The 13,498-nt window shown below is 47.7% G+C and overlaps 1 protein-coding gene across 1 annotated transcript in view; it reads right to left on the bottom strand.

Annotated features, from left to right (window-relative positions):
* PAG1 (phosphoprotein membrane anchor with glycosphingolipid microdomains 1) overlaps positions 1–13,498 on the bottom strand; it is a 108,772-nt gene that overhangs the window by 9,177 nt on the left and 86,097 nt on the right. Inside the window, exons 3-7 of the mRNA XM_019725420.2 lie at positions 11,383–11,589; positions 9,822–9,873; positions 7,854–7,950; positions 5,872–6,476; positions 3,856–3,915 (exon numbers count right to left, since the gene is read on the bottom strand). Coding sequence (XP_019580979.2) covers positions 3,856–3,915; positions 5,872–6,476; positions 7,854–7,950; positions 9,822–9,873; positions 11,383–11,507 — 939 coding nt within the window. The 5' untranslated portion in view covers positions 11,508–11,589. The remainder of the gene's footprint in view (positions 1–3,855; positions 3,916–5,871; positions 6,477–7,853; positions 7,951–9,821; positions 9,874–11,382; positions 11,590–13,498) is intronic.

Genomic DNA, 13,498 nt, shown 5'->3' with positions numbered 1-13,498 from the left:
TTTACTCTGTTTCCAGAAGTTCGGCTTTTTTAGACGCCACGTGTACGTGAGATCATATAATATTTGTCTTTCTCTGTCCGACTGATTTCACTCAGCCTAAGGCCCTCAAGCCCCATCGTGTGGCGAATGGCAGGGTTTCCTTCTTTGTTATGGCTGAGGCACGTTCCATTGTGCGTGCATGTGTGTCTGTGTGCACATATTACATTGTACACATTATATAATAAATGGCCTATGTATATGTATATAAAATCACATTCTCTTCAACCATTCATTGATGGACACTTAGGTCTTGTCAATAATGCTGCAATGAACGTGGGGGCACAGATATCCCTTTGGCATAGTGATTTCATTTCCTTCCAATATATACAAAGAAGTTGGTTCTTTATCTGTACTAATCCTGGAGGAGAGTTCTAGAGAACAATTATGTATCTTATCTTCAGCATTGTGAGCAGACCCGTCACATCGGCATAATTACATGAAAACCTGGTTCTCTCTGGGTCTGCGGAGGGGGAGAGCAGAGCAAGCCCGAGTGGGCAGCCCAAGGCGCCCCCAGGACCAGACCACAGTGCCATGTTTTCATTTCTATGTCAGAAGGACATTTCACCTAAAAAAGGCTCTCCTGCTTCACAAAAAAGGCAGAAGACATGAATGAGACATGTGAGTCTCAAGATGTGGGCTTCAAACTAAGGAGCAGTAAGGTCTGGAAATTTATTGGAAAGGCAAATAAATTTATGGGTTCAGGCCTGACCCCAGAACCACTGAGTTGGTGCTCCGGATTCTGACGCCCACGAACGTGTGCGAACCACTGAATTAGACTGTTTGACCCACTGTTCCCACTTCAGGGGTCAGAGCAGGAGTTCCTAGACCCTGGTTGGCAGTACACACGGATTTGTGAGAGGATCGTTTTCCATTATTATTATTTTTTTATTTCATTGCATAACTGTGGGTTACATAAACATTTACAGACAGGGCTAAGTTTTCCTTAGTGGGAAAATTCATTCTCATTTGCATCCCGCCAACTCCAAAATGAAATCGGAGATTGTTATGGGAACGTTCTTTCCTATGGGAAAAGCAGGCGATTATCCAAGCACACCTACTCTGTCTCACTAATCCAGCCCAGACAACCTCCAAGGCAGAGAGCGACCTAATTTCCATTGGTAAGGACAGAGGACATATAGTGGTTAAAAGATTATTTGGGAGGGAGGGTCTTATTTTATTGTTAAAATCATGGCTGGAAATAAGTAAAAATATCCTCCGTCACCTGTACTTATCTCTGCCATGGTGATTGCTTTATCCAAATACCCAGGAAATAAATGAACATACTTCATGGCAGACGCTTGGCAAGTGTGGGGAGAGATTTTCCTGCCTCCATATTTCTCACATGCTGTGGCTGAAGCTCCAGCTGGCCTCACAAGCTTCTTAAGACCAGCCAGCCTCCTGCTCACTGGTCATTTGCATGAGGACGTTTCATGACAGGCCGGTGTGACTCACTGGTGCCAGGCTTTGACAATCCAAAGCTTTACAATCACAGAAATAATCTTGGGGAAAGCCTGGCCACGCAGATCTGACCATCCGGAGGAATATTAAATTAACACTCTCACCTCGGAGGTTTTAATGGGAAAATGACTCTCAAAATGAAGAATGATAATTTCTTTGAATTCAGGAAGAATAAAAACAATCCTGGGCTTCTCGCAGGGAGGTGCCACCATAGGGAACTTTTTATCCCAAAAGTAGTCCGAGCGAAAAATGTGGGCAGATTATAAAGGGGTAGTTCATGGAGGGTTGTGACGAGGGGAGCCAGCATAACAGATATTCAATCTCACCTTTAGGCGTAACACACCTTTACCTGGATTGTAACAGTGAGACTCTGCCCCTCACCACCATTTCTGTTTTGCTCCTCACCTTCCTTCCCCAGGGTCCCCGCTTTTAACACCCTCCACTCTCTGTAAGTCCTTGGGTCTTCTTAGCCTTCATACTCCTTTTTGTTTTTTTTTAAATTATAACCTCTTTTAACTTGCAGCTTAATATTATCTCTAGGCACGAATCTAATGCACAGAGGGTGTCACTGTAAGTTTTAACTGTTGTAAAAGTTTATGAAGTCTTCCAGTTTTCTGATATTCCTTTTGAATATTTGTCTCCTGTGACTATTGTTTCTATTTTGTATACAGGTTTCTCTTCAAGCCTCCTTGCTATTAGGTTGGTGCAAAAGTAACCATGGTTTTTGCGATTCTTTTTTAACCTTTTAAACTGCAATCAATTACTTTTGCACCAACCTGATATTTAGCTTTGCAATTTTTCTCCTTAAAATCTTCCATCTTTATTACTCAGTCTGTAAATTGTGCTTATGCCCTCATAAATTATGCTCTTCCTTCCCCATCATTTCTCTTTTAATAATCAATCCTTTCTCCATCATTCGGTTAAACTCAGAGAATAGTACTTAAAACTCAGGCTCAGTTTCAGTCTGGACTGTCTCACATTATATTACATGAACGGGAAAATGTGGGAATCATGAAGTCTTCTTTCTAAAATGAATATATGTGAATCACAGTTCTTTATTCTATGTTAAAAACTGACAGTATAACTAGGGCCTAGTTTCTTTTTTTAATTAAAGTTTATTGGGGTGACAACTATTAGTAAAGTTACAACTAGGCCTTATTTTCAAAAGTCACAAACAAATGTAAGAAGAGAATTAAAAAACTGACATGGTCTCGGTTTATTTTAAACAGGATTTGTTCCCAGATCTCTCATATCTTCTATTTTCTTATCCCCAGAGGCACGGCTCTGGCACAGTGTGGAAAGGCGGGAGGAAACGCTGCCCCAGGCCGGGCAGAAGGGCACTGCCAGAGTGTCTTGAGGGGCGGCCACAGGGAGATGGAGACAGGGGTACAGGAAAGGAATTGGAGGTGGAATTGAAGGGACTTGGCTGCATCTGAGCTCGGAGAGGAAAATGGGGTGTCAAGGGTGAGCCCCAGGGTTTTGGCTTGTGCAGCTAGATGGCTAAATGGCAGGTCCATTCCCTGGGGAGGACACCTGGAGGGTGGGTTACATCACCCATAGAAAGCATTCCTCCCCTCCTTGAACTTTCCGTGTGGGATTGTCGTGTCTGCATATTTCAATACTCAGGGACCTACATAAGAGGTGACATACCTGCATGTGTACATCATTTCTGTACGTGGACAACATTTGCTGTGCTGGGGAGGCCAGGTAGAAGCTACCTGCAGCCAGATAAATTAAAGCACTTGACTCTCTGTCTGAGCCTCGCTTGACATACTATATATACATCCTGCTTGTTATAATTTGAACGCTTCACTCGAATTTGACCAGTGAATTTCCAGCCCCGGTGTTGAGAGAATGTACAACTCTTTCTCGCTGGCTGTTACGCCTGACGTAGCTCAGCCTGGCACCAAATGTCCCCAGGTTTCCTGCTTTCTGCCTCCAGCATCCCTCGTGAAAAGTACCTTACGCCCACCTGCTCCAGTGTCCTGTAGTTCCAACCCGGGTTTAACGTCCTCCTCGGATGGACTTCCGAACTGCTGACTAAACTCCCGTACGTAAATGTCTCTCTTCCCATGCTTTTCTCCCCTCCGCTTTCGATTTTTCCTGGTCCTTTCCTACTCAGCTTCCTTTACTTAGCTGAGCTGTCCATCCGCCTTCTTGACTTACCATCTCCTAGTCACTCTCTCTGAGCCATTACAAAGCCCGCATTCCCGAACCCTGAGCTCCACACAGACGCTTCAGAGAGCACTTGTGCTTTTTCAGACAAAGGGTCACAGGACAGTGTATTTTGATTCAAGAGAGGAGCCCTGTTCTTTATTACAGGAGCTTTCTTGTTATTTAAAAAGCAGCAAGACTCACCTCTTCGTCTGTGAGATTTGGATCTTCTTCTCGGGACTTGTAAGACAGTGAACTAAATCTCTGTAGAAAAACATAAACCGAGGGAAGGTGGTATGAAGTCAATACCCAACCTTTCTTTCGTGTGTGTTTCGACGCATCTATCTATAAAAATGTTTTCAAATGATTTTTAGGGAAGAAATTATTTTCTACAAAGAAATTATGTAAAACCCCCGAGGAATAAACACACAAAAAAATCTTTTGTGTGATGGTTTTAGATACCAAGTCGTAGTAGAGAAATTTCTTCTAATGTTGTATTTGAATCTGCAGGTACTAGAAATAAGCCAAGTAGTTATGTAGACCAGGGTTTCGATTCCTAATTGTCACATAAGGACTGGTCATCAGTGAAGAACCGATAATAAAAAAACCATGGCGTATCTTTACCAAATGCCTGAATTTTGTCTACAGTTTGCATGAGCCATCAGGGGATTCTTAAGTCATCTGGAAACTTTTCACAGCTAATGGAGAAATCGAGTCACACTTTGTGGCCTGCTCTCTGCCTCGTTTCTCAATGATTCTGGCTCCTGGTCAACAATTCTCTCTCTAATGCATCTCCTGTCTAAATGAAATTCTTCCTGATTTCAACAAACATGTATCCTTTCAAACCTAGGCCTTTGGGTCCTTGACCCCCCTGCACTGATCGTGTTCTCACTATTCATCTGCTAGTCTGCACCCCAGATTTTCTTGTACCCCAGACCAAAGCTACTCCAGCCCCCCAACTCCTTGCAACCCTCTTCAGACCAGCACGCATCGTTCGAGCTCACCCGTCATAACCCAGTTCCAACAACCCTCCAACACTGCTGGGCTCCAACCACCTTTTTCAATGTCTGCTTCTCCTCGGTGTCTTTCCTTTCTGCTCTCCTGAGCTTATACCCCAAAGTCAGTGCTGTAATCATACTGTAAATACTTGACTCCCTGCCCGGTGACCTCAACCCTCAAGTACAAAAGCTTCAACTGCCCTAGGCAGTGTGAACTTTACATCGTTTTACTATCTTTGGTTACACAAAGGGCAAAAAATTAGACTGCGTGTCTGTATTTTACAACTATATTCACAAACACTTTCATTGGTGGTCTCGACAGCCGATTTCATGGGTGATATGAAAAGCTGAAATGCCTCAGAGACCACAACAAAGAATGACCTACTTGCTGTAACCTATGTGATCATAGCCAGGGTTCACCTTTTGACCAGGAACTCCGGGTGTTTTTTTTAAGGCTACTCGTGACTGACTAATCCTTACTTGGCCTTCTTACCAAAATCTGAGAAGAGAACCTTGCTTTTGTGTGTGTAGAGAATAGAAATTAGATAACAGCTGCCTAAAGAAGACTGAGCCTGGTTAAATCCCATGGAAATAAGGACAACTGGAGGCGTGAACGTCAAGCGACTGTACGATGCATCAAGTTACCAGATGTACCGAGAAGGCTGGGAGAGCGTGAATGCATTTTAGAGCTTTGCTGAATATTTAAACCTAAGAGGTACAGGCTATCATTTAGAAATTGTCGCCAAATAAAATCTCGTACTTGATTTATATAAAAGTATATACATAGTCAGACACAACCAGCGGCACCTGTAAGCTGGTTTCCTCTTGTATGATTCTTGCTTTGGCATCTGGGAAGGGTACAGGTCACCTTGCCACTTGACATGGCAGCGATGGAAGAGGCTAACTACCTGGCCAAGACCCTAGTCTCTATCTAATTCCTGGCCGTCAAAAGGGAGTAAACAGCACTGGGCCCCAATTCGACATGATGTGAAACCTGGAAAATATCCAGGGAAGGTGCCAAGAGAGAAAGATTTTATAAACATGCATTTTCAGTCTTTTACTACTGGGGGTAGGGTAAGGGTGTGTGTCGGGGGTCAAGTCCAAGAGCTTTCCTCCTCCACCGAACCTGTGTATGTATACATTTCCCGAAAAGTGTGCCAGTAAAAGCCCTGGATTAGCTAGGTCCCTACTGTGACGGAGCCCGGAAGCAGGGCCTGCCCACCTTGTTGGTTTCACTGGTCCCCTCTGGCACGCTGCCTTCTCCTGTCTTTCTCTCTTCCTTCTCCTGCAGGTTTTCATTCTCATCCAGAAGTTTAACGGGCACAGGGGGCGGGGCCTCCTCGTCAGGGTCCCGAGGATTTCCAAGGATGCTCTGTACACTCATACTTTGCAGCCCCTTCTTGTTTCTGTCCACGGAGGCATATTCAGCAAAGTCAGCTGTGCCCTCGGCTTGGGGCCCCGGAAGCCCTTTCGAAGCCGGAGTGGCCTTGGCCCGGCTGCTGGGACCCTTGCCCGGGGGTGCAGCTACAGCCACCTCCTTAATATCCTTCACGGTTTCGTACAAACAGTCCTCCACGATGTTTTCCTGGGAGACACTGTCCTTGAGCACTTCATACGGCCCTTCCATCCCCACCCCCGGCTCCCCGTCCACGCTTCTCGCACTGGCCATCGCGTCCACCTCACTGTCAGGCGGGATTCTGGGCAGCTCGCGGCTCTGAGGACACTTCGGCTTTCCCGTGCTGTCCTGGGAGTCCAGCAGGTCGGACGCCGAGGTCTGCACCTCCTCGTAAGGTTGCATGCAGGTCACGGTACTGTCTTCGGAGAGAACTACAGCGGCACAAGGATTAAAAGCGGACAAAGACAATTCCTTAAATAAGGTCACAGTGACTCACAGTGTAAAGTTAACGTAAAGCGTCCACCTGCTCGCTCGGTGGCTCCAGGCTGTATTACAGACCTTACGATTATTGGTGCACATTCTTAATCCAATGATAGTTTAAACTAAAGGCATCTATTACACATCTTTCCAGGGCAATGTTTAATAAATTGTCTTGGCTATACATTTGGTTCACAGTTACTTTCACTCCCTGTTGTCACTCCTGATGGGACTTCTGTAGGCAGAGGGTCTCATGTAACTGACTGGCAGCTGACAATGACATTTGTGCGCCAAACTGTGGGAGGCTGGGCATGTGTGGTGGCCACTCTCCCTGGCCCGACCGGCCTCCCCTGTTTGGAGGGAATAATTGGTGCCATCCCCTTCCAAAGGTCACTTTTGTTTGGCAGACACGATGGAAAAGGTGGGGCAAAAACATGCCCTCCACCAGTGTCACAAAGGGACCTGCACACCCTGTCCCCCCCCAGCCCCCATTTCCACCTCAAATGAGAAAATCCAAATGTGAAATTCTTAGATTGCCACAGAGATGTCAGTGCCCGAGCCCTCAGCCACCCCTTTAGCAAATGTGTTCTGAGTGCCTACTGTGTGCCGGGGGGCTTAGGGGCTGGGCAGGCATCACCCAGCAAAGCAGGGTCCTGTCCTACTATGTGAGCTGCAGCGAACAAGTGGCTCCAGGGCTGTGTGTCCTGTGTACGTTCTTTCCACGCAAGTATGAAAAGTTATGGGTGTGCTTAACTATGTGTTTCTACCCATCTGCTCATGTACATATTTATCTTATATCTTCTGTGTACTCAATTCCTTATATTTTACATACATGTGTGTGTGTTTCTAACTTATAATTTTTTTAATGTTTATTTTTTAACTGACTAGAGTGGGATTCCGTAAGAGCCCTGGAGTCTGGGACAATGTGTGACACATGGCAGGCACCACTAAATGTTTTTGCCTGAAAAACTGAATGAAGGAATGAAGTGCTCACCTTCTATCTTGAAAAAAAAAAATGTGTCTCTTTGGGGGGATTAGAAACAGTGCCCCTGAGGGGTGACTGGGGAAAATGATGATGGACCCCCAACCCCTCTGAACTTACCCCCCCTTGTGCTCTGTGTCACACGTACAGATGTTAGCGCAACAACACCCAAAGAGCCAATAAGGAAACCCTAGCTTTTCACCCCAATGACATCATTTTTGCTGAAACTGGGCGTCATCCTGGAAGGGAGCAAGGCGACATCCCCAGCTGTCCAGCTCCGGTTTTGGAAACCTCGTCCTCTCGGAGGTGCTGAGGCCGCGTGGGAAGCTGGCATTTCCCAGGAACTTACTGTCGCCGTTGGTGAGAGCGCCGTTCTGTTCGCTGCTGGCAGGAGCGTCCGTGGTCAGGCTCGTGACGGACCGGCTGAGCATCTCCTTGTCCGAAGGCTGCAAGACAAACCGCACTGAGACAGGCTGCCCGGCAGGGGGAACATCCGGGCCTTTCCCCACACGCTGAACGGGCCACGACAAAAGGCCACAGCCACGACTTGGGTTTAAACGAGTGGAATGAAATAAAATGGAGGCACCCAGCTGTCCTCGGCACCTTTCAAGGGCTCAGCAGCACAGTGGCTAGTGGCCCCCACGTCAAACACACACATCCATCCGGGAAGCTCTGTAGGACGGGGCTCGTCCCATGGGGCCGCCCGAATCTCCGCTCCTAAGACCTGTCCCCGTCCATCTCGTGGAATGCATGGCCTGCGGGACCCAGGAGGGCACCCCGACCACACTCCAGGTGCCACATGGGACGTGCTGTCGTTGGCCTCAGACATCCTGACTCCTGCTGGACCCACCTCGCAGTGACAGAGCGAATAGCTCGTGCTGTGTCGTCATCTGAAAGCTCACTGGGAGTCAGCTGTTCCAGCTCCCAGGTGAAGGGGGCCCATGAGGTGGATCCCTGTGTGAGGGCCCAGGAACTTGCAATGCAGAAGCTCATGTCACAGAAGTGACGTTACACCTGGGCAGGTGTCAGGTGTGATGGAGGAAGCCTCCCAGGTAGGCCCGTAAGCGTAACACTCCATCCCAGCTGAATGACCATAACCTGGGTTCTAACCACCATTTCTACTCTTAGCGTCTATGAGAAAATGCCCTTGGGAACTGGACAGCCAGAGATGCTGACCAGGGTGAGACAAAGGGTGAAGGGGGTGGTGCCGAGAACCTAGGACGGCTGCCGGTGCACAAAGAGCAGAAGGTAAGAGACCCCCAGGGGCTACCAGGAGGAGAGGGTCTCAGCGGGCCATGGGCATGAACTTGAGTGGAGAGAACAACCAGCACCAGGACGACCGTGACGCCCCTCACCAGGTTGGATCTGAGACGCCCTGGGAGACTGTCAGGACGCGTAAGACACCAAGGGCCACGGAAAACCCAGCAAGGCTGGGCCACATATAGAGCGTGGGGGTCCCAGGCTCTGGTAAGCTTAATGGCCAGCTGGTACGGGTTCAACTGTATCCTCCCCAAATTCCGATATTGATGTCCTAGACCCCCCAAAACTTAGGATGATACTTTATTTAAAAACAGGGTCATTGCCAATGAAACTAGTCAAGATGAGGTCATACGGGAGTGTTTACAAAAAGGGGAAACTCAGACAGAGACAGACACACCTCAAGGGAAGAGACGCAGGGAGAACAGGAGGTGACAAGGGAGGCACCGGGGAAGGCCAAAGATGGCCAGCAAGCCACCAGAAGCAGGGAGAGAGGCGGGGACAGGGTCTCCCTCAGGGCCGCAGGAAGGGCCGCCCTTCTGGCACCTTGATCTGGGACTTCCAGCCTCCAGACGGTGCAACAGCACATCTGTTGGCTCCGTTTGTGGCCCTTGGTTATGACAGCCCAGCAAACCCATGCACCGAATACACTGCTGGAGCTGCGCAGAGGCAAAAAAGGAGACATCTCTGCTACGGGCTGGACTCTCGGGTCTTCCTGGCAGCAGCACGACCACGATGACACCAGGTCAGAACCCTCCCACCCAGCGAGGTGACTGCACAGGCCGCCAGCCTGACGCCTCTGCACCTACAGGGAGGACCCAGCCCACGCAGCCAGGGGGCGCTGCCTGAGCTCTTCCCTGAAGGAAGTCGTAAGCTTGTAGGAACATGCTTAGCTCACGGGCGGATGTTTGAACACGCACACACATGCGTGCAATACATGCATATGCAGACACCTGCACACTCGAAACACGCGTGCACACACATGCAGAGGTAAGTGCACACGCACACACGTGCACACACGTGCAGACACATGTACACACTCACATGCACACGGGCTTACCACGTTCATCAGGTTCTCATGGTCCCCACTATGTTTTCTCGGCTTCTTTTCTCTGAAATGGAAAATAAAACATCGCTGCAATATCAAACGTGCTATCTGAAAGCAAACATACAATCACTCCCCTTTCCTATCCGACCTTTTATCCACATTTACAGCTCTTTGAAGAACCAAAGGAAGCAAAAGCCGGACAGTTACTGGTCACTCCTGGGCGGGAGGTTGGGTCTGAGGGGGTCCAATCACAGCAGGGACCGTCCCCTCCAGCCCTCGCATTCCTCGAGGAGTAGAAGTTACAAGAGGACTGAGGTAGGATCCTGAGTGGAAAATGATCATATCCAGAACACTGGGAGGAATGATGCCTTAAAAAACAAAATTTTTTTTAAAAGAAAATCTAGGCATCGCTTCACTTTGCTCAACTCGGAGTCTTTGCAAAGGCACACCCTGCAATGGGGCTGAGAAAATAACCAAACGAAATACAAATTTTGGCATGTCGGGAACGGTGCATGCTCGCAGGATGAGTCATATGCACTTCCAGTTTGTGGAAAAGTCCGTGGATTCAAAATAGAATTTATTTTTACTCAGCACCAAGCCCCCAGTGCTGAGCACGCTTCCCAGCGGTGTGGGGCAGCGGCGCCACCTAGCGGGCACGTCAATAACTACCGCTCTCCTGCCTCTCCTGCATCTTCCTGGCCAGACCCTGTGGCAGCTGCGCAGGCCTGGGTCCTGTCTGCGCAGGGAGTAGGTTACTTGGGTTCAGGGAGTCCGGCTTTTCCCCTCCTGACAGACGCTTTAGGGTAGGATGCCATATACAGACTGTTAAATGACACTTTTTGAGTTTCTTCCCGGGCTATTGGGAAGAGAATTTGGAACAGGGCCAGCTGGTCTACCAAGCTGCCAGGCAGCCGCAGATATTGTAGCAGTGTCAGAACACCTTGAAAATTAGTCCTGGTTGGAAAGAGCTCTGCTTCTCTCTGAGCAAAGATCTCTTTTCTGGGAGATACAGATATTTTATATGAGCGAGACATAGAGGAAGGGGAGGGGTAGAGAGAGAAAGAGAGAAAGAGAGAGAGAGAGAGAGAGAGAGAGTTCTTAAAAAAGACAAGATGATTATTTCATAAACAGCAGGTCTCTTATAGGAAAGCCAATCAGTTTCTTAAGAAACTGTAGTTCTAGATTAGAAATCTTTCATAAAATAATCCCTCCCCCAAGGTCAGAAAACAGCACACATTTTCAGGAACTCTCAAGTGGCAGCAAAAACGGTATCTTGAATGCACGTCACACTTAGCTTTCCAACGATCCACAGACGGAAAAGACAAGAGGAACTTCAGCAAGGACTCACTCAGAAGAACAGCAAGAACTGCATTCTGGGAAGTCTGGCACACATGGGCCCTTCCAGTTGCTTCCCACAAAATCAAGTATGGGTTTTCACTGGACGCTGAGGACAGGGCGTGGGACCCCCTGCAGCGAGGGTCTCTGTGGACATCCACACAGTGGGACCTGTGTGTGACAAGTTTTCCTAAAGAGTCTGCTGGGGGCCAGGGACGTGTTACCTTAAGACTCTCACCTGTTACACGTGGAGCACAGAAAGATGAGGAAGGTGATGAGGACGCAGGTGGCCACAGCCGCCAAACTTGACCATAGGATGACCTGCACATGTCCGGAGCCCAGCACGCTCCCGGAGGGTCCCATGGTGGGGACAGGAGGCGGCGCCAGCTGCTGTGTGAGTCAGTTCTTCCGAGCTGGTGGCATGGGGGCCGAGGGCTGCTTCTTCCTGCAGAGACACCAAAGTGTTTGAAACAACATGTCCTGTGACGACGGGCCAGCGTCTCTAGTCTTTGTGGGGGAAGGCTTTGTGCGGTCAGGGAGGTGCACGTCATCTAGGGCCTGAAACCACACACTGGGACCAGCTGAGTGCCTGCACAGGTGTGAGGTGATGGGTGTCTTATTCTGACGTGCCTGGAGATAGATTCTTCATGCCTTCGAATAAAGTTAAGATTCCGGGTTCTCCATAGCAAAGAAATAGGGCTTATTTAGATTCTTCTCCCCCTTCAGAACAGTGTAAAGCATTTATTACAGCTTTCACAGAAGTGCAGTATGCATCTTTCCTGCCTGTCCCCCTAGCTTCCCGAACCTGCTTTTCTGCGAGAAGGTTTAAGGTCAGTGCAGTTAATGAAATAGCATGCCTTTATATTCACCTCACGAACAGTTACCTGTCCTGAGTATGTGACTGTTCATTTTCAGGGCCGGCTTTCACTGAGTTTCTATGAGCGCTCGATAAGCAATTTTCTAACGAATGGATGAAAGTCTGTGGTAAACAAGATCTATTCGTGAACAACTACAAATTAAGCATGAGAGCTGTACCCAGCACATTTTAGTGCCTGGCATGTGCTAAATGCTTTCTTCATTTAATCGCTGCCCCAGCCTGTGAAAAAGGCATGGCTCATCCCAGGTTTTCAGACGAGGAGGCTGAATGGCAGAGACTTTGAGTAAGTCTTCCCAGGGTGTCACAGTGGCAGGGTGATGTCCATCCAGGTCTGACCCCAAAGCCTGTGTCTGTGCTCCCAAAGGGCGCCCCTTACCCTCCTGTTCCAGCTACAATGCTTCTAAATAAATGCACATGGCCAGATGCATTTTTCGAATTAAGTTACACATTTTGAAAAATAGAGTAGTATATCAAAGTAAAGATTGTCTCATGTCAGAGAGGCCTTGTTTAAAGAGCATTTACTTTGCTCGATTCTAGAACATTCTAACTTACAAGAAACAGCCTTTAACCTAATCACAAGTTTAACGAATAAGGTAGGCAGATAAGTGTTTTTGTCTTACAGTAACGAATCAGAACTCAAAAAACTGTTTTTCTGGAAGAACACTGTTGATGCTTCCATTTTTGTTTGCTTCACTGAAAGAGCTGTAAGTATATTTTGCCATCACTGGGTAGTGACATCAAGCCAGCACTTGGTGGCTTCGTGGCAAACAGGAGAGGACCGAGAAAGGGAGGAATGAAAGATATTTCGGCAAGGGCACTTCGAGTGGACCAAATCTCCAGGTGCAACACGTCACATCCATTTGAATATTTAAGGTTGAAGAGTAATAACAAAAAGCTGGAGAAAAAGAACAGAACGCTGTATACATCTACAATGTATGAGGAAAGACTTCTAGGAGACGCAGTTGATTGTTTCCCTTCGGCTCTCAAATCAACAGGAACACTTCCTAAAGCCCTATAAATATATATATATATATATATATATAACTTCCTGTGCAATACGGGACTTCCTTCTTCCCAGGTTGGTTACATGAACACTACAGGCCTACAGCTATGGACGGTCATGTTGATCTGGGACGTTAGCCCCTCGGCGGCTGTAAGTGAATGAAAATCACCACCACTTCTCTTGTGATTTGTTGAAACAATGAAGAGTTCAAACTTAGACTACAAATTGGCAGCACAATAAGTTATTCAAATACCCTCAAGCAAGCACATATCACGGCCACCTATGAATATATATGGGATACAATGTTATATATAGGTCCAAAGCATAAAGCATTTTAGGAAGCACGAACAAAAGATAGCTGTTGTGCAGGCGTGCGTTTGTTCTTTCATTCATTCACGCAGCAGAGTTAATCAATGTCTCTGACTAAAGTGCCCGGTCTTGAGAAATAGCGTGCTGTGTGAATTATTCAAAGGC

The sequence above is a fragment of the Rhinolophus sinicus genome, linkage group LG14 (genome assembly GCF_036562045.2).
Source record: "Rhinolophus sinicus isolate RSC01 linkage group LG14, ASM3656204v1, whole genome shotgun sequence".
NCBI classification, from domain to species: domain Eukaryota; kingdom Metazoa; phylum Chordata; class Mammalia; order Chiroptera; family Rhinolophidae; genus Rhinolophus; species Rhinolophus sinicus.
Note: the sequence above shows the minus strand (reverse complement) of the source record. Positions and strands in the feature narration are given on the sequence as shown.